The sequence below is a fragment of the Carassius carassius genome, chromosome 1 (assembly GCF_963082965.1).
Source record: "Carassius carassius chromosome 1, fCarCar2.1, whole genome shotgun sequence".
Lineage (NCBI taxonomy): Eukaryota > Metazoa > Chordata > Actinopteri > Cypriniformes > Cyprinidae > Carassius > Carassius carassius.
In genome coordinates this window covers 7,876,285-7,897,988 of record NC_081755.1, presented here as the reverse complement: position 1 = coordinate 7,897,988, position 21,704 = coordinate 7,876,285, and the positions used below count along the sequence as shown (strand labels likewise).

At 37.2% G+C, this 21,704-nt stretch overlaps 1 protein-coding gene across 1 annotated transcript; it reads right to left on the bottom strand.

Annotated features, from left to right (window-relative positions):
• Nucleotides 1–17,283: 17,283 nt before the first annotated feature.
• LOC132105464 (uncharacterized) lies at nt 17,284–21,485 on the bottom strand. Its single transcript, XM_059510629.1, has 4 exons — nt 21,352–21,485; nt 20,228–20,661; nt 19,910–20,115; nt 17,284–17,565 (listed from the first exon to the last, which is right to left on the bottom strand). The coding sequence occupies exons 1-4, from the start codon at nt 21,420–21,422 to the stop codon at nt 17,368–17,370; spliced, it is 909 nt and encodes a 302-aa protein (XP_059366612.1). The 5' UTR covers nt 21,423–21,485; the 3' UTR covers nt 17,284–17,367.
• Between the last annotated feature and the right edge of the window lie 219 nt (nt 21,486–21,704).

Sequence of the window (21,704 nt, the reverse complement as noted above, 5' to 3'; positions counted from 1 at the left end):
ACTGTGGCATGCTGGCCTGGCTCAGCACATTATTCCTTTATTTTAACACATAGCAGTGTAGGGAACAGACTACAGACAGGGGCAGGATATGATGGCTGACTTCTTGGTGAGTTTAATGTAGAAACTGAGACGCTGGCTCGTCACCCCATTTTTAAGCCAGCAGAGCACGCAGGAAATGCGCTACAATGAGGTCCACGCTCTTGCACTCACAGTTGTGGAACGTGCCATCGGCCTCCTTAAATGCAGATGGCGTGTTCTGGATGCCTCAGTTGGAAGACTTCTGTACCACCCGGCAGTGCGTTAGCACTGATTAGCTTGTCATTAGAGTTTTCATTCAAACCTATCGAACCAGTCAATCGCTTCTGTGTCATTGTCGTCCTGAGCTCATTCTTCACTCGTTTTAAAAAAACTTTCGATCCCTGGAACATTTTGAATTGTAGCTAAACGTCTAGCGTCCTTGTCTTTCTTTAACTTTCTTTTTGCAAAACCACTCAATTGACGTCTGTCCATTTTGATTCATTTTCTGTAGCCGTTAAAAAAATGACACATTTGCGCGTACTTTTGTGGACCAACTCAACTCTGACAGATTGGGGATGGAAGGAGGTGACTGATAGTGGTCATGTAATCTTTATTTATTTATAATTTATTATTATTGTTGTTATTAAGTTAGTGTTCATAAATGAGTTATGTATGGTCTTTCAAGAATTTCAAGTTAATAATAAAACAATTTACGAAAAATATTTTTAAAGCTTGTGTCATGTGGTGCCCCCCTAGTTGTTGTGAATGGTTGGTGCCCCTGGGCACTGGCCCAAGTGCCCTTATGGATAATCCGGCTCTGCTCTTGCCACATGTCCAGTTTATCTATCTCTGTCGCTGATGAGGGATTCACATGTGATAAATGCAGGGAAATAAATAGGCTGACAGAGAAGATTTCAGAATTAGAGACACGCATCCAAACTTTAATTGAGGCCAGTAAGAATGTTAGGGCTCTAGATACATCTTTGGATGCGTCTAGCTCAGGGATTCCTGTACATTGTTTGGTTCCGGCAACAGAGCCCCTGCAGCAGGGCAACTGTGACAGTGAGGGACTTCCGGTTTTGCCATGTAGTGGAGAGACGCGTAGTGTAAGAGCTCCGACTTAAAATTCACAATTATTTTTCATAACACTATATTGGGGGCTGGTTCGTTTTCTTTACGCTACTTTTGTTCTTGGTTACTTGTTCCTAATGAGTAAAGGTACACGAGCTGGCGGTAAAAACAACCCTCATAGCAAAGTGCCTCATCCTGGGCAAGTAAGCTGTAAGATGTCGGACGACGCTACAAACCCGCTAACAACTGACACGCTGGTGAGCGAATTTGACATACTGAGGAGAAACATGACTGGCGAACTCACCGCGCTGCTGATTTCATTGCTTGAGTCTATTCACTCGTCCATTGCCTCTATTGGGTCTATCTTGGCGACTCAGGCGCATCAGACTTCCATCACACTGATATGGAAACTAGTTTATCCGATCACAGCGACAGGATTACTCATGTCGAGCAGGAGGTCACTTCACACTTCAGTCAAAGTTGGTGTTGGCAATGGAGGAGAACGTCGCCTTAATATCTAACGTGGAAGATCTCGTCTTGCGGTCCAAACGACAGAATATTCGGGTGGTTGGTCTTCCAGAGGATATCGAGGGAAAGGATGTCAGGCAGTTTATGACAGATTTATTCACCGAGGTTGTCGGTGATACCCTTCCCGCCCCTCCAGAGCTTGACAGAGCCCATCGGAGCCGGAGACCCAAACCCCGCCAAGGTCAAAATTCCTGTCCGATTATAGTGAGATTTCACCGTTACATTGAGAAGGAGGCCGTGCTAAAATGGGCGAAATCCTCCAAAGAAATTATATTTAAAGGTCACAGGATCAAATTCTACGAGGACTTCTGTGCTTTGGTGGCTAATAGGAGAACTTCGTTCAATAATGTCAAGGGCTTGTTGTACAAACGCAGTGTCCGTTTTGGCATGCTTTACCCAGCCAGACTTCGCGTGTTACACAACGACTCAGAGTACTACTTCAACTCTCCTGACGCTGCAGAAAAATTCTACCATCAAAACTTGACTGAGTAACTTTATGGGCGGTGTTGAAGATCAGGAGAGACTCCTGTCTATATATATATATATATATATATATATATATATATATATACAACCCGAATTCCGGAAAAGTTGGGACGTTTTTTAAATTTTAATAAAATGAAAACTAAAGGAATTTCAAATCACATGAGCCAATATTTTATTCACAATAGAACATAGATAACGTAGCAAATGTTTAAACTGAGAAATTGATGGGCAGAGGCTCTCCAATCTCTGAAAGACTGCGTAAAAAAATTGTGGAAAACTTTAAAAACAATGTTCCTCAACGTCAAATTGCAAAGGCTTTGCAAATCTCATCATCTACAGTGCATAACATCATCAAAAGATTCAGAGAAACTGGAGAAATCTCTGTGCGTAAGGGACAAGGCCGGAGACCTTTATTGGATGCCCGTGGTCTTCGGGCTCTCAGACGACACTGCATCACTCATCGGCATGATTGTGTCAATGACATTACTAAATGGGCCCAGGAATACTTTCAGAAACCACTGTCGGTAAACACAATCCGCCGTGCCATCAGCAGATGCCAACTAAAGCTCTATCATGCAAAAAGGAAGCCATATGTGAACATGGTCCAGAAGCGCCGTCGGTCCTGTGGGCCAAGGCTCATTTAAAATGGACTATTTCAAAGTGGAATAGTGTTTTATGGTCAGACGAGTCCAAATTTGACATTCTTGTTGGAAATAACTGACGCCGTGTCCTCCGGGCTAAAGAGGAGGGAGACCTTCCAGCATGTTATCAGCGTTCAGTTCAAAAGCCAGCATCTCTGATGGTATGGGGGTGCATAAGTGCATACGGTATGGGCAGCTTGCATGTTTTGGAAGGCTCTGTGAATGCTGAAAGGTATAGAGTCTAAAGGTTTATAAAGGTTTTAGAGCAACATATGCTTCCCTCCAAACAACGTCTATTTCAGGGAAGGCCTTGTTTATTTCAGCAGGACAATGCAAAACCACATACTGCAGCTATAACAACAGTATGGCTTCGTCGTAGAAGAGTCCGGGTGCTAACCTGGCCTGCCTGCAGTCCAGATCTTTCACCTATAGAGAACATTTGGCGCATCATTAAACGAAAAATACGTCAAAGACGACCACGAACTCTTCAGCAGCTGGAAATCTATATAAGGCAAGAATGGGACCAAATTCCAACAGCAAAACTCCAGCAACTCATAGCCTCAATGCCCAGACGTCTTCAAACTGTTTTGAAAAGAAAAGGAGATGCTTACACCATGGTAAACATGCCCCGTCCAAACTATTTTGAGACCTGTAGCAGAAATCAAAATTGAAATGAGCTCATTTTGTGCATAAAATTGTAAACTTTCTCAGTTTAAACATTTGCTATGTTATCTATGTTCTATTGTGAATAAAATATTGGCTCATGTGATTTGAAAGTCTTTTAGTTTTCATTTTATTAAAATTTAAAAAACGTCCCAACTTTTCCGGAATTCGGGTTGTATACATATGCTCTGAACACTTAATGTACAGATGTACAACGTTTAATTTTATTATTGTTACTATTATTTATTTTTATGTGTATGTATTTTATATATATATATATATATATATATATATATATATATATATATATATATATATATATATATATATACAGACCAAAAGTTTGGAAACATTACTATTTTTAATGTTTTTGAAAGAAGTTTCTTCTGCTCATCAAGCCTGCATTTATTTGATCAAAAATACAAAAAAAAGTAATATTGTGATATATTATTACAACTTAAAATAATTGTTTTTAAATTTATTATACTTTAAATTATCATTTATTTCTGTGATGAAAAGCTGAATTTTTAGGATCATTATCACATGATCCTTTAGAAATTATTCTAATATGATGATTCATTATCAAAGTTGGAAACAGTTCTGCTGCTTAATATTTTTTCAGAACATGTGATACTTTTTTAGGATACTTTGATGAATAAAAGGTAAAAAAAAAAAAAACTATGTTTTTAAAATATAAATATTTTGTAATAATATACACTACTGGTCAGTAATTTGGGGTCAGTAATTTTTTTTTTTTAAATAAAATCAATACTTTTATTCAGCAAGGATGTGTTAAATTGATAAAAAGTGATAGTAAAGAAAATATATTATTAGAATATATATTATTAGAATTATTATTATTTTTTTTATAAATGCAGTTCTTTTTAACCTTTTATTCATCAAATATATTAGACAGCAGAACTGTTTCCAACACTCATAATAAATCAAAATATTAGAATGATTTCTAAATGATCATGTGAGAGACTGGATGTTACATGTGACACTGAAGCATGGAGTAATGATGCTGAAAATTCAGCTTTGCATCACAGGAATAAATTATTTTTTTTAAGTATATTCAAATAGAAAACTATTATTTTAAGTTGTAATAATATTTCACAATGTGTGTATGTATGTGTATATATATATATGTGTGTGTGTGTGTGTATGTATGTGTATATATATATATATATGTGTGTGTGTGTATATGTATGTATATATATATATATATATATATATATATATATATGTGTGTGTGTGTGTGTGTACATATTTCATTTTTTTGTGTGTAATTTAAAAAAACTATATTCTCTTTTTTTGTGTGTGTGTGCTTGTAAATCATATAGTCTTTTATTATTTACTCAGACTATTTTAGTGTTCAGGTTTTTGCTCGACTCACCTCTTTCTTGCCAGTCTTATAGTTAGTTGCTTCAACTTGTGTTCTCGTTTTGCACATTTGCTGATCAGCATCCTGTCTATTCTTTATCGGGAGAGCTTGTCTTATTGGTGTTAAATTCTTTGTCGGAGTCAACTCCACTACTTAATCGGTTGCGATTACGTTTTCTCTGGCGACTCGCCTTGTCTAAGTGGACGAGTATCAGAAGGGTCTTTCTTTTGTTGTTTTTGAATATATTTGTGTTTTTGATCTCTACAGTTGTGGCCAAAAGTTTTGAGAATTACATAAATATTGGATATTGGAAAAGTTGCTGCTTAAGTTTTTATAATAGCAATTTACATATACTCCAGAATGATATGAAGAGTGATCAGATGAATTGCATAGTCCTTCTTTGCCATGAAAATTAACTTAATCCCAAAAAAACCTTTCCACTGCATTTCATTGCTGTCATTAAAGGACCTGCTGAGATCATTTCAGTAATCGTCTTGTTAACTCAGGTGAGAATGTTGACGAGCACAAGGCTGGAGATCATTACGTCAGGCTGATTGGGTTAGAATGGCAGACTTGACATGTTAAAAGGAGGGTGATGCTTGAAATCATTGTTCTTCCATTGTTAACCATGGTGACCTGCAAAGAAACGCGTGCAGCCATCATTGTGTTGCATAAAAATGGCTTCACAGGCAAGGATATTGTGGCTACTAAGATTGCACCTAAATCAACAATTTATAGGATCATCAAGAACTTCAAGGAAAGAGGTTCAATTCTTGTAAAGAAGGCTTCAGGGCGTCCAAGTAAGTCCAGCAAGCGCCAGGATCGTCTCCTAAAGAGGATTCAGCTGCGGGATCGGAGTGGCACCAGTGCAGAGCTTGCTCAGGAATGGCAGCAGGCAGGTGTGAGCGCATCTGCACGCACAGTGAGGCCAAGACTTTTGGAAGATGGCCTGGTGTCAAGAAGGGCAGCAAAGAAGCCACTTCTCTCCAAAAAAAACATCAGGGACAGATTGATCTTCTGCAGAAAGTATAGTGAATGGACTGCTGAGGACTGGGGCAAAGTCATATTCTCCGATGAAGCCCCTTTCCGATTGTTTGGGGCATCTGGAAAAAGGCTTGTCCGGAGAAGAAAAGGTAAGCGCTACCATCAGTCCTGTGTCATGCCAACAGTAAAGCATCCTGACACCATTCATGTGTGGAGTTGCTTCTCATCCAAGGGAGTGGGCTCACTCACAATTCTGCCCAAAACACCCTCCAACAGCAACTTCTTCCAACAATCCAACAACAGTTTGGTGAAGAACAATGCATTTCCCAGCACGATGGAGCACCGTGCCAAAAGGCAAAAGTGATAACTAAGTGGCTTGGGGACAAAAATGTTGAAATTTTGGGTCCATGGCCTGGAAACTCCCCAGATCTTAATCCCATTGAGAACTTGTGGTCAATCCTCAAGAGGCGGGTAGACAAACAAAAACCCACTAATTCTGAAAAACTCCAAGAAGTGATTATGAAAGAATGGGTTGCTATCAGTCAGGATTTGGCCCAGAAGTTGATTGAGAGCATGCCCAGTCGAATTGCAGAGGTCCTGAAAAAGAAGGGCCAACACTGCAAATACTGATTCTTTGCATAAATGTCATGTAATTGTCGATAAAAGCCTTTGAAACGTATGAAGTGCTTGTAATTATATTTCAGTACATCACAGAAACAACTGAAACAAAGATCTAAAAGCAGTTTAGCAACAAACTTTTTGAAAACTAATATTTATGTAATTGTCAAAACTTTTGGGCACGACTGCATGTTCTGGGGTTGTGTTTGATGGAGAACTGTTTTGTCTTATTTGGCTTTTAATTTTGTTTTTCACACGTTAACCGTCTTGATGCTAAAATAACATTGTTTTTTAATTTTTCCCCCAATTTAGTTCATTATGTTCTCCTTTGCAGTTCTATGAATAAGCCCCGTTTATTCAAAGGGGGGAGGTGTTGGGCACAATATTAGATTCATTACATGGAATGTACGTGGGTTAGGCGGCCAAATTAAACGTTCCAGAGTTTTTTTCACGTCTAAAAACACTGTCCTCTGATATTATATTTCTCCAGGAGATGCATTTGCGTACAGGTGATCACATCAGATTGCGTAAACAATGGATTGGTCAAGTGTATCACTCTAGTTTTAATAGCAAATCCAGAGGTACTGCAATTTTGATGCATAAAAGAGTAATGTTCCTAGTGTGGCCAGATGGCAGAGGGAAGGTATGAATTAAGTGAACTTAGATTAATTAAAGACCCAAAGGGTTAACAATGCCTGACTACGCCACCCTGGGAATCTCACCCAAGGAATTTATTAAAGATGCTATACACAGGTCCCCCACTCTGTGGTACTGGTATAAAAATAGAACAATATTTATTATGAATTTAATGATAAAAGAAACTTAAGATGCATTCACTGTAAAAATGGGACCACAATTACACAAATGGTCCAGAAAAGACCATGAGGAGCTGCAGCCTGGGCTACATGACTGGCCGTACAGGCCTTTACTCTAAGTACACTGTACACTCACACCAATCCAAAAGCCCCAGTGCACACGGCAAATCACAGCACTCCGTGAGGAAACACCATCACCACCCAAAGAAAGACTTCAGCCCTGCTCTCCTTAAAAGGTCTGCAGCTCCTGTAAAACAGAATCACACACACACACACACACACACTCAAACACAAACAAAAATAATTAACACAAGATTTAGGCAGTCAACACAGCTGACACTTAAGGCCTGCCAAAGTTAACCAAATTAAATCAAATTAAAGAATAAAGAAAACAAAACCAATTGTCACTGAAACAAACAGAAAGAAAAACAAATAATCACGCCAGTACACTGGCAATAATGCAGAAATTAACCCAAAATAACAAATAAACCAATTAAATGAAAACACAACTGGACCATATAAATGCAAAAGTGCACTCCCACACCACTCAGCGGAATCACAACCGCATTAAAACTGAATTGCCGAATGTTCAACCAGGAACAAGACAGCGGTGACATCACTGCATGCCCCTATCACAGATAACAGGCACAGGGACCCGGGAGTCAGTAGAAGTGAAGATAATACTCCATAGATGCAATGCGAAGTATAGTTTCAGTTTAATCACTCAGCCGGTGGAGCTCAGGATACGCGAGGAAAATAACTCAGCATATACAGTCGTCATCCGCCCATACACAGCATTGTATTGACTGAATGTGGTCGCATATACAGATGCGAGACACACGCCACCACCAACAATAAGTCAAAGCAACAATATCTGCAGCCTCGGAGATAACTACAGTTGCCGCAATCATCCTGCAAAGCCAAAATCACAGCAGCCCTCAGTCCATGACCTGGAAGCGAAACGGGATCCCGGGAAGTGGCGCTCATCTAGGTCACACACGCATGTTGTTTATATACACGTAATCCAACCCCCTCTATCGGCCCCAACCAATGAATAAACTAATGCCTAATGAACTTACCGATCTCTAACTGCCACACTAGCACAGCAAGTAATCTCAGATCCTGAAGGACGCTTTGTAATTGTCAGCGGTGTTCTTTTCCATACCCCTGTAGTTTTAGTAAATGTATATGCCCCTAATTAGGAAAACCCTGCTTTTATGCGCTTGCTTTTCTCGAAAATCCCAAATCTTGATACCCATCACCTTATTTTTGGAGGGGACCTTAGTTGTGTTATCGATAATAATCTGGATAAATCTGTGTGTAAATCTACATCATCTTCCACTATGTCCAGGTCTTTAATTTCACTTACAAACCAAATAGGCTGTGTAGACCCCTGGCGCTTTTTACATCATTCTGATAAAGTATTTTTGTTTTTCTCTAGTGTGCACCAGGTTTACTCAAGGATCGATTACTTCTTTCTTGACAAAGCCCTACTTTCTTCAGTTATTTCTTCAGATTACTCAGCCATTGTTATTTCTGATCATGCCCCACATATGTTAGATATTTCCTTTTTACCTGCTTTTAAGAGCCGGCCTCAGTGGAAATTCAATGTAGGACTTCTTGCCAGAACTGATTTCTGTGAATTTTTATCCAAAAATATTGACTTTTTCATTGAGACTAACAATACTGAATCAGTCTCTGCTTCTCTTTTATGGGAGACATTTAAAGCGTTTATTCGTGGCAGAATAATTTCTTTTAGTGCTTACTTAGCTAAGATTAGGAAATCTTGTCAGCAAGAGCTTATCCGTTCAATCCTAGAGTTGGATAGCCAGTATTCCAGCGATCCCGAAACCCGATCTTAAGTTGAAATGTTTGAAGTTGCAAACTGAATTTGATTTGCTTTCAACAAATAAAGCAGAATATTTACTTAAAAGAACTAAAGCCACTTATTATGAACATGGGGACAGAGCAGGCCGTCTTCTTGCTTCCCAGCTTAAACATCAGTCCGCATCCCGCTTTATTACAGAGATTTATGATAACCAATGTAATAAGCTTGTTACTGATCCTCAAAAAATTAACTGTCTTTTCCTCCTTTTATTCCAGTCTCTATACTTCTCAACCTCCTTCTGATGTTTCCTTTATGGAGTCTTTCTTACATAATTTAAATATACCTACTATCAATACATTAATACAGGAGACATTGGATGAACATCTTAGATTAGATGAAATCACCACTTGCATTGGTCTTATGCAGTGTACCAAGGCTCCAGGGCCTGATGGCTTCCCCTTAGATTTTTATAAGAAATTTTCAGTGCAGTTAGCCCCCTTATTGTTTGATATGTACAAGGAGTTGTTTGAGTACGGTTTTCTCCCTGCCTCATTGAGTCAAGCATCTATCTCCATTCTATTAAAAAAAAATAAAGACCCAACTTTATGCAGTAGCTATAGACCTATCAGTTTATTGAATGCCGACGTAAAAATTCTAACAAAGGTGCTGGCAAAGCCCATAGATCCGAGTCTTCCTGATATTATAGCTGAGGATCAGACGGGGGTTTATTAGGGGACGTCAGATGTCATCTAATATCCAGCGTTTGCTAAACATTCTTTTTAGTCCATCTCTTTCTACTAAGTCTGAAATGCTAATTTCCCTTGATGCTGAAAAAGCATTTGATCGTGTCGAATGGAATTATTTGTTCACTGCATTAAAAAAATTGGGCTTCGGGGATAATATTATTTCATGGATTTGCCTCTTATACACTGCTCCCTCTGCAAGTGTTAAAACTAATGCTGATAGTTCATCATTCTTTCCCCTCTTCCGCGGGACATGGCAGTGTTGCCCTCTGTCTCCTCTGCTCTTTGCCTTAGCCATTGAGCCTCTTTCTATCGCCTTAAAAACATCTCCGTCTATATGTGGGATTCATAGGGGTGGCACGGAACATCGGGTTTCTCTATATGCTGATGACTTGTTGTTGTATGTTCAAGACCCAGTTGGCTGTGTGAACGAGATTATGCGCTTGCTTGACACCTTTGGCTCTTTTTCAGGCTACAAATTAAACCTTACAAAAAGTTAATGTTTCCCCATAAATGATATGGCTAAGAAAATTTCTAAAAGCGCCCTACCCTTTCATTTCTCCCCTGCAGGGTTTCGGTATTAAGGTGTAAACATTTCATACCCTTTCAGTTCTCTGTTTAAGAATAACTTCACAAATTTGGTTGATCAAATTAAGCTTGATTTAAAACGATGGGACAGCCTGCCCCTTTCTCTTGTAGGAAGAGTGGAGACCATTAAAATTAATGTTTTGCCATGACTTTTATTTCTCTTTCAGTCTCTCCCTCTTTTTCTACCTAAATCTTTTTTTAAATGCTTAAATAAAAATCTCTCTTCATTCATTTGGGCAGGTAAGAATCCTAAGGTTAATAGATCTATCCTTCAACGAAACAAATGTGACGGAGGTCTAGCCCTACCTAATTTTATTTTTTATTACTGGTCCGCTAATATTTCTAAGATTTTCTTAAGGTGTAATGCGCCGGAAGTCAACTGGTGCACTCTAAAAGCTACTTCTTGCCTTTCTTCTTCCCTCCCTGCACTGGTTTTTGCTCCTTTGTCTCTGGAAACAATTTCGAGAACATTTTTATTTAGAGTCACTATCCATCTCAAGTCCTATTTGAAATAATCATTTGTTTTTGCCACCAAGTATTGATCACACCTTTAAAAGATGGTGCGATTAGGGCATAGTTTGTTTTTTAGATCTATTTATCGATAATTCTTTTGCTACATTTACCAATCTTACTTCCAAATTTAACTTGCATTATCCAGAGAAACAAATTTTAATGACAAATCCCCTATGATGTTTGTACTGGCTACTGTATACAGGCCACCATACAGACTTTATTAAAGAGTTTGGTGATTTTACATCCGAGTTAGTTCTGGCTGCAGATAAAGTTTTAATAGTTGGTGATTTTAATATCCATGTTGATAATGAAAAAGATGCATTGGAATCAGCATTTATAGACATTCTAAACTCTATTGGGGTTAGACAACAAGTTTCAGGACCTACTCATTGTTGAAGTCATACTCTAGATTTAATATTGTCACATGGAATTGATGTTGATAGTGTTGAAATTATGCAGCCAAGTGATGATATCTCAGATCATTATTTTGTTTTGTGCAAACTTCATATAGCCAAAATTTTAAATTCTACTTCTTGTTACAAGTATGGTAGAACCATCACTTCTACCACAAAAGACTGCTTTGTAAGTTAACCCTCTCTTTTCTAGCATTTTAAATACAAGTTGCTCCTTTACGCTTAAGTAAGGTTAAGGAAAACAGTTTGACACCATGGTATAATGAGCATACTCGCACCCTAAAGAGAGTAGCCCAAAAAATGGAGCGCAGCTGGAGGAAAACAAAACTAGAGGTATTTCGTATTGCTTGGTGGGAAAGTAACCTATCCTACAGAAAAGCATTAAAAACTGCTAGATCCGATTACTTTTCTTCTCTTTTAATAGAAAACTAACATAACCCCAGGTATTTATTCAATACAGAGGCTAAATTAACGAAAAACAAAGCCTCAACAAGTGTTGACATTTCCCAACATCACAGCAGTAATGACTTTATGAACTACTTCTTAAATCGATACTATTAGGGATAAAATTGTAACTATTCAGCCGTCAGCTACAGTATCGCATCAGACAGTGCACTATAGACCCCCTGAGGAACAGTTCCACTCATTCTCTACTATAGGAGAGGAAAAATTTTATAAACTTGTTAAATCATCTAAACCAACTACATGTATGTTAGACCCTATACCCTCTAAGCTCCTGAAAGAGGTGCTTCCAGAAGTCATAGATCCTCTTCTGACTATTATTAATTCCTCATTGTCATAAGGATATGTCACCAAAACCCTCAAACTGGCTGTTATTAAGCCTCTCATCAAAAAAACCACAACTTGACCCTAAAGAACTAGTTAATTATAGACTGATCTCGAAACTCCCTTTTCTGTCCAAGATACTAGAAAAGGTACCGTATTTTTCGGACTATAAGTCGCACCTGAGTATAAATCGCATCAGTCTAAAAATACGCCATGAAGAGTAAAAAAACACATATAAGTCGCACTGGACTATAAGTCTCATTTATTTAGAACCAAGAGAAAGCATTACCGTCTACAGCTGCAAGAGGGCGCTATATGTTTTCAGTGTAGACTACAGGAGCATTGAGCAGCATCTCTGGCAGCATAGAGCGCCCTCTCGCGGCTGTAGACGGTAATGTTTTCTCTTGGTTCATTTCTCTCGGTTCATGTCAAATTAATTTTGATAAATAAGTCGCACCTGACTATAAGTCGCAGGACCAGCCAACCTATGAAAAAAAAGTGTGAATTATAGTCCGGAAAATACGGTAGTATCCTCACAATTATATTACTTCTTAGAGAAAAATGGTATCTGTGAGGATTTCCAGTCAGGATTTAGACCGTATCATAGTACTGAGTCTGCTCTCCTTAGAGTTACAAATGACCTGCTCTTATCATCTGATCGTGGTTGTAACTCTCTCTCTATTAGTTCTATTGGATCTTAGTGCTGCGTTTGACACTATTGATCACAACATTCTTTTGCATAGACTTGAACACTTTGTTGGCATTAATGGAAGTGCATTAGCATGGTTTAAATCATACTTATATGACCACAATCAATTCGTAGCAGTGAATGAAGAGGTATCATATCGATCACAAGTGCAGTATGGAGTACCTCAAGGCTCAGTACTAGAGACGCTACTCTTCTTGCTTTATATATTACCCTTGGGAGATATCATCAGGAAACATGGTGTTAGCTTTCACTGTTATGCTGATGATACTCAGCTCTATATTTCTTCGTGGCCCGGTGAAACACACCAATTTGAAAAACTAATGGAATGCATATAGTCAATATAAAAAAATGGATGACAAATAATTTCTTACTGCTAAATTCTGAAAAAACAGAGGTGTTAATTATAGGACCTAAAAACTCTGCATGTATTAACATAGAACACTGTCTAAGACTTGATGGCTGCTCTGTCAATTCTTCATCATCAGTTAGGAACCTAGGTGTGCTATTTGATAGTAATCATTCCTTAGAAAGCCACGTTTATAGCATTTGTAAAACTGCATTTTTCCATCTCAAAAATATATCTAAATTACGGCCTATGCTCTCAATGTCAAACGCAGAAATGTTAATCCATGCATTTATGTCCTCAAGGATAGATTACTGTAATGCTTTATTGGGTGGTTGTTCTGCACTCTCAGTAAACAAACTACAGCTAGTCCAAAATGCAGCAGCAAGAGTTCTTACTAGAACCAGGAAGTTATGACCATATTAGCCCGGTCCTGTCAACACTGCACTGGCTCCCTGTCAAACATTGTATAGATTTTAAAATATTGCTTATTACTTATAAAGCCCTGAATGGTTTAGCACCTCAGTTTTTGAATGAGCTCCTGTTACATTATAATCCTCTACGTCCGCTGCGTTCTCAAAACTCAGGCAATTTGACCTTGAAAAAATCAACTGCGGGTGGCAGATCCTTTTCCTATTTGGCGTCTAAACTCTGGAATAACCTTCCTAACATTGTTCCGGAGGCAGACACACTCTTGCAGTTTAAATCTAGATTAAAGACCCATCTCTTTAACCTGGCTTACACATAACGTACTAATATTCTTTTAATATCTAAATCCGTTAAAGGATTTTTAGGCTGCATTAATTAGGTAAACCGGAACCGGGAACACTTCCCATAACACCCAATGTACTTGCTATATCATTAGAAGAATGGCATCTACGCTAATATTAGTCTGTTTCTCTCTTATTCCGAGGTCACCGTGGCCACCAGATCCAGTCTGTTTACAGATACAGGTTTCTCCCAAGGTTTTTCCTCCATTCTGTCACCGATGGAGTTTCGGTTCCTTGCCGCTGTCGCCTCTGGCTTGCCTAGTTGGGGTCACTTCATCTACAGGGATATCGTTGACTTGATTGCAAATAAATGCACAGACACTGTTTAAACTGAACCGAGATGACATCAATGAATTCAATGATGAACTGCCTTTAACTTTCATTTTGAATTATTGACACACTGTTTTCCTAATGAATGTTGTTCAGTTGCTTTGACGCAATGTATTTTGTTTAAAGCACTATATAAAGGTGACTTGACCGGACTTGTTCCGCCTCCGCTCCACTGCCCTCCTAGATTGTTTAGAGGGGGGGGGGCTATGTCACGATCATCAGCTGGAGTGCCCATGAGCTCATCTTGTAATTCCATTCCGAACTCCAATTCCCATCCTGCATTATACCTGGGACTGATTGCACACACACACCAGCATCTAATTACACACACAAACCTGCAGTTAATACACACACATGCATATAAGCAGCACACTCACATAACTGTTTGCGAAGTCTTGTTTATATTCCCTGTGTTTGTTCCTTCCGTGTTTGATCTTGGATTATTCATACCGACTGTGATTTCCTGCTGCTTGCCCCGACCTCTGCCTGGTACTGTTTATAATTTTGACCTGACGTTGTTTTCTTATCTCTGCCTGTTTGACCATTCTCATAATAAAATTACTGCAAATGGATCCAAATGTCTCTGACTCCATGTTACAGTTAGCCAAAAAAGCATTTTTTTTTTCAACCATATAGCTTGTGAATAAATAAAATGCATAGCCTACTTTTCAATGAAAGAACACTTAGAAAGTGTAGGTTGCTTCTGGTGTTTGGATTTGTACTTCAATATAATGAGCTCCAAGTTTAAGAATAGACACTAGGTGGTGTTTTATTTTTATTTTTTTATTATTTTTTTCCTCTTTCTCTCTATTTAATTCTCTATTTAACATCATTAACTTACAATGAAATACGTCTTCCTTCAGGCAGACTGAATGTTTTCCTGGCTTGCTAAATGTTAGGTCAGTTTGCGTTAGTCCCGTGCGCTGTGAAGCAGGAGCAGCTGACTCCGTTTGGTCTTAAGCCTTCCGTAAACACTACGTTCACAAATAACAATGATTTTTGTAAAATAATGATTAATTATTAATTGATAATTTGTAATTATTATGGTCTTCTGAAAATAATAATAATATGGGCTGCAATAAAATAATGAATAAAAAGAGTATATACGGCTGCTGTGAGTGCAGGCATGTTTAATCCCAGTAACATGATAACACACCGTTCCTCGCAGCCAAAAAACAGACCAAATTCAGTCCAGCTGGAGGGGGCTGGGATTTTTGGGGGTGCAAACTGTTGCGTTAATTTTGTTTCTTCTAAACAATATTTTTTAGACTATAAAATATAAATTCTCACAGAATGTAGCCTATTCATAACCAATATATTGAACCATCTCTTTATGTTTTTCTAAATCCCAAACAGAGTCCAGCAAAGTATCGGTCTATGAACATGTTTTATAGGCTATTTTAGATTTGGGAACAACATGTGTTACAGACGTGACAATAAAAAGTTTTTGGAGACATTATTATTTATTTATTTTGTAGCCTATTTACAATGCACAAACCAGAAACACAATATCTGCAGAGAAGGGTTGGCCATTCTCAAAACATAAAGTATCAATTTTATTGAAATTTTAGTTTTTGTGTTTCAGAGGAAAAATCATTAAGGCATCTCTTCATTACAGACCATTCTGAAAGCAGAATTTATGCAAACGTGTATAAAATGCTTTAAAAACTTTAACACAGATGTCTAGAGGGTATTTAATAGGTCTGCCCCCACGTAAGATTTTTCTAGTTACAGGTTTATATAAAATTTACATCTATAATACAGCCTTAATATATTCCGCAGTCAAGCACATGCATTACATTTGCCACAAAGCACAGGCAGAACTAGGCTTATAATTGTGAAAAAGGAGACATTTTAATTATTTATTAATAAACAAATGTTTTCTTGTTGGCTGCAAGATAAAATTCTCAGTGCTGACTTTCTCCACATGGACGTGCCTTTAAAGAGAAATGCAACCTTCACAGATTACATGATGCTTTCGTTTTGAATTGATTCGTTTAAAAGACATTTCAAGCTTTCTGTAGATATATTTCTCATGTATTTGAGACACCCCAATTTTCAGTTATTTCATTATCAACCATCATTTTGGCAACCTACCAACTTAAACAAATTTTTTTACCTTTTTTTAAATATAAACCATCATTTGAGGCGTAATCACTAATTACTTCCTAACACCACAGGGTCTAATTAGCATAGCACGTGAGCTACATAATACAGTACTTCAAATGTACTTGTAGGAGCCAACCATTGAGTGTCGATGTGAACCTTCCAGAGATTTTAGTGTATATAGGTTGCCTTCCTACTGTTGTAGGTAGGTGTTAGGTTTTTGACCGCAACAATGTGAAAAATTTGGACGTTTGTAAGACTTTACTTTAATGTATGTATTAGATACTAAATTGGACATTATGCACGCTGGTGGTTTTTGAAACCAATAAATTGTGTATTGTGATGCAAGCAAAATAATGTCTTCTCATTTCTATTGAAGGAAGTAAACAACGTACATCAAAGAAAGTGCGTCAACCTAATTTCTGCGGGATCAAACAACTCAGTAGTTTAAAGTATTAGATTTAGCTCCTACAGTACTTTCACTGCATTTGAATGATCTCCAAATAATTCTTGAAAAATGGCTTTAACTCTGTGATTAATACTAAATGTAGTAAATTAATTTAGACAAGGGTAATGTTTATATTACATTACAGTTAAAAAGTAATTCCACAATTCCTACTGCATTTTCTCTTTCTTTTGTGTTCTAGACAACATATATTGTCCATTATTAATGGATAGAAGAAGAACTGTTATGATCCCTGATGTATTGTACACTGAAGCATTAGAAATGGCTTTTTAAAGGATTTGGCTACAATGAAATGTTTCGAGTCTATTTTCTTTATTGTGTGATGTAGACATTAATCATGTGACCAGACCACAAGCTCTGAATATAGTATCATACACATGCAAAGTGATTTTGAAAGAGATAGCCATTAATTGATCTAAATAATATTCTTAACATCAATTTATTAGAACATGTATATGTGGCACTGTAATTGAACAAAAGCGGGTTATAAGTGAATACAAAGCATTACGAAAATGCCAAGAGAAGCTGTATGCATTGATTTGTGTAAAGAACATTCAGGAAGCATCAGATCTCGGTGTCACTCAGTGCTGGCGGATCTGGATTGATTTTCTTCAGCTTCTTGGTGATAGACCAATACTGCTTTTTCCTCTCCTCCTCAGAGAGCGAAGATGGATTGATCTCCAGAAATTTATATGCATCTTTAGACTGAACACTGAAGACGCCTTGAGCTCTCTGACAGCACACACCAAATCTCTTCCAATACTGAAAGACAAAAGACATGCCACCATTAATCACATTTACTAAAATATATTTGATAAAATATATGGACCTAATTGAACTAGTTTATACTTCAGTAATGAGCTGCACTGATAAATAATAAACAAATAAACAAATGACCCTTGTCTGCATATATAAACAACAACGAGGTACCCCGATTGCTCAATGACAGTCTGTCTCTCAAACAGGGAGAATGTCCTCATTGGCTAAATATGACACATCATTGTATCAGTATATATTATTGAACAGCTACATTTTAATGTAAGTTTAATAATGTAATAATTGTAATAATTCTAAATGTATTAAATGTGATAATATCTAGATTCAACAAATAATAGGTGATTGAACTTACTGCACAGAACTCATCTACTGGGCATTATTGTCACGTTTTTGAAGTCATGTTATTATTTTCTCATCATATTTCAGCAATCTGTCTCAATACAATTCTTTAAACTGATAAATGTATAAATGCTTACTGTAGTTTTTATGTAGCAGAATCTTTTGGGATAATGGGCCTTACACATAAAGTGCAGAATATGTTTTATGGAATAAAGCTATATTTTTACAAGTCTAAATGAATATTAAAGAACATAACTTGTGATAAAATGTATAACACAAAACAGGTGCCTAAAAAAAGAAATTATAGCCATATACTGAGCATTAAGATGACTTGATCTGACTTGATAGCCATGTGTTTTGTCTCCAGATGGTTTTAATCTGACCCAATACATGACAATTTCCTACAGTTTGTCTTGTATTTAATTTACAGAGGTGTTGATTTTCAGCCTTGAGGTTATATAAATATGCTCATTTACACATGCAAATTAATGGCAAAAAATATCAATAAACATGTAAATAAAATAATATCATAAAAGTGGATAATGTTACAACACTACAATACTGTGCGTCTCCTCTGTCATTTCTGACCTGAACCAGCCAGTACTTTAGGGGCTCCTTGTTAAAAAACTTTGTTTTTTTGTTTTGTTATGTTTTTGTATTTTTTTGGTTAACCACTGTGCCTATTATTATACAGAATGCATTAACTCTTTTTACAGTACATACACATTTTTAAATGATATGATAAAAAAACAATAGGCGTATTTGATTTTCATGCAAATAGTTTCTTAAGAATTTTTCATAAATTGTTTTTTAATCTTTTCAAAAGTTTCTTGAATAAAAAATATACAGTGTGACCGTACTGAACATCACTGTGTGTGTGTGTGTGTGTGTGTGTGTAACAAGGCCAATGCATTACAACCATTCAGTTTAATCACCGTTCTATATTAATACGCTGTATTAATTGATGCGTGCACATACACACACTCACACACGCACACAGATCTGAGATCTCGCTGTGCAAAAAGTAACATGCAGAAGCTCATAAACTTGTTGTCAGCGCTACCATGCGACTTTTATTAATAGATACTGAATTGCTACATTATATTTCTCAGCCAGACGGGGGTTAATTGTTTTTAAGTAACTAAACCCAGCTTTATTGTTCGTATAGAGAGCCAGATGCAGACAATTTACAGACCCCTCTCTTTCTCTCTCTCTGTCTCAAAATCAAGTGGCCATATTTGAAAAAAATATATATATATTAGTTTGCGTCACTGGATATAGCTGTCGGTAATTTAACATTTCTATCATTAACGTATCGTTAAAAGTTGACTAATATTAAAGGATTTGCAGCTTCATCTTACCTCGCTCTCTTTAACATTAAACTGATGCTTCGCGCTCTGCTTCTGTGCCCGCCTGCTTTGATTTGACTGGCCATCTCAGTCATTTTAACATTGACGAGCGCTGTTAGACCGCTGAGGCTTTGATCTGAAGCGCCTAGTATGTGCATCGTTCGCACGTACAACTATTGACTAGCGCAAGTTAATTTTCACACTTTAATAGTATTTATAGCTCCTAATAGGCTGTTTGACTATGAAAAGTTATTACCTCAAAATGTACATCAGTATGCCGTTTTTGCTATTGCCCACGTGCAGTGATTATCCCTCTGCGTGCCGTAGATTGCTGACCCCTGGTCTAGAATAACAAACATGCTATGCACAACTGTGCATTAATTTATTTATTCTGATCTTTTTTTTTTCTCCCATCACATGGCATCCTTATCTGATTCTAGTTAAGATGGTAATAACTTTCAATGATTAGACACTAGCATCTTGTTTGAAATTACAAAACTCTTTGCTTTGGATTTTGGAAAATATAGCATCAGCTGTACACTATTAATCAGAGTATATTTTGGATTAAAAAAACATAGGAAATGATTGAAGAAATTGAGAATTCATGAAAGGCATAATCATAAATTTGCTCAACATCTAACCTTTGCTGCATCTTCAATCGACTTCAGAAAGTCATCTTTCATGTCCTCCATGTCGACAATTTCCTCCCCAGCAAAGGTTTTATCTTTCAGTGTGCTCAGAATAGCATCCACCTTCTCCCAAAACTTTTTCAGTTCAATCAGAATTTGTTGGATTTGAGAAAGACAAAGCTGAACTTCCTTCAGGTTGTCAGGGTCGGGAATCACCCCTGGAATGATTTGTGAGAGATCATTTTGAAGAACATTTCAAGAGCATTCAACATGCATGCAGATGCAATTACTGTATGTTTGTTAACAATAAAATCATAGAGAGGCTCTCACCCATTCGTATTTTACAATTGGCCAGCTGCAACTGAAGATCAGTCAGCTTGATTTTGATGTTCCACTCTACATTTTGCAGACGGCCCTTCTCAGAGTCAAGTTGTTTCAGTTTTATATTCAGATCGATGGCACTAGGCTCTTTCATAGCATCTGGATAGCCTCTAAAAAAAGCAAGGAACTTCTTAGTCCAGTGGTTATGTTCTTCCTGAAATCTTCTGATGAAGCTGTTCAGCTCATCAGTTGTTTTTTGAATTAGTTTCTCATTCATTTCCGTTTTGTTGACTGCTTTTTTCAGCTCCTCTTCAAGCTTTGCCAGAGCATCTTCCAGACCCTTCATCTCATCCGATTTTTTCTCTTTTTTTTCTTCGGTCTCTTTTTGTTCTTTGTACACGTCACTGGTGCATGTTTTCACACTTTGGTTGTGTCGATCATACCTGAATAATACATTTCAAATAAATAATTGAATACAGTGATGTGGTCTGGATTTCATTTGCTCAAGACACAACAATTTTCTTAAAGAGGACGTACTATTATGCACAAATGGAATTTCTATACAACAGTTCAATAGGCACTTTCACACTGGAGGAACCTTTTCATAGTTCCTAGAACTATTGGTGGAAGTTCCCAATTTTTGGTGTGTTTGCACCACAGGAACTTGGAATGGTTTTAGTTCTAGGAACTCTATTTGGAAGAACTAAATGACCTCCTACTTCAGAATAGGGTCTAAAACAGTTCTACAGGAGCTGTTGTGCATCTCAGATCAATACAGCAGTGTATGGTTTCTAAATAAATAAAAAAAGAGTAGTACTTACTGATGTGGAGAAGACCTCCCTTCTGTTATTTCTTCATGCTCAAACAGTAACTTTACACATATAAATTCTATATGATCTATACCTATATACATTGACAGATTTTACAAAAATGTGTTATTGGTATAAATGACTTTGAATAGCAAATTATTTGAATACTTAAAAAAATTCACCATCTGAAAAACGAAGACAACAACAACAACAAAGACGACTTTGGACATCAAATTTACCTGCAATTATAAAATCACCCAAGTGTTTCCCCTTTGAATTAAGTTGGGGCATATTTTTCCAATAAGATATTACTAATATTTTCACCTCTTCACTATGTCATCCACTTGTCTTATGATGTCAGTGATCCACTCTTTGGCTTTCGTCAGGTACCTCATCGCCAAAATGGGTTTGTTCTTCTCCACAGCTGTTTTCAATATTGGAAACAGGGAGGTAACCAGGTTGGAACACAAGACAATATCAATCACCAAGTTAATCGTGATAGAATAGTAAGTCATGACAATTCACAGTGACTACACAACTAATACTGTTATAAACATCAGTGATTCATAACAGTATGTAACTTCAGTAAGTTCTGAACTTCTGTCATGAGTAATTGTGGTAATTTCTTATTTTCAAGTTTCCTCTTCCTGTTCTAACTCGTTATTACAAGTTTGAGT

Bases quoted from the DNA above. Each gene is read 5' to 3' on its own strand.
- LOC132105464 (XM_059510629.1), bottom strand. From the start codon at position 21,422: ATGAGGTACCTGACGAAAGCCAAAGAGTGGATCACTGACATCATAAGA. The intron at 20,662-21,351 runs GTGAAAATATTA...TGTATTATTCAG, and splicing joins GTGGATGACATAGTGAAGAG to GTATGATCGACACAACCAAA. The intron at 17,566-19,909 runs GTTAGATGTTGA...TTTGTCTTTCAG, and splicing joins CGATTGAAGATGCAGCAAAG to TATTGGAAGAGATTTGGTGT.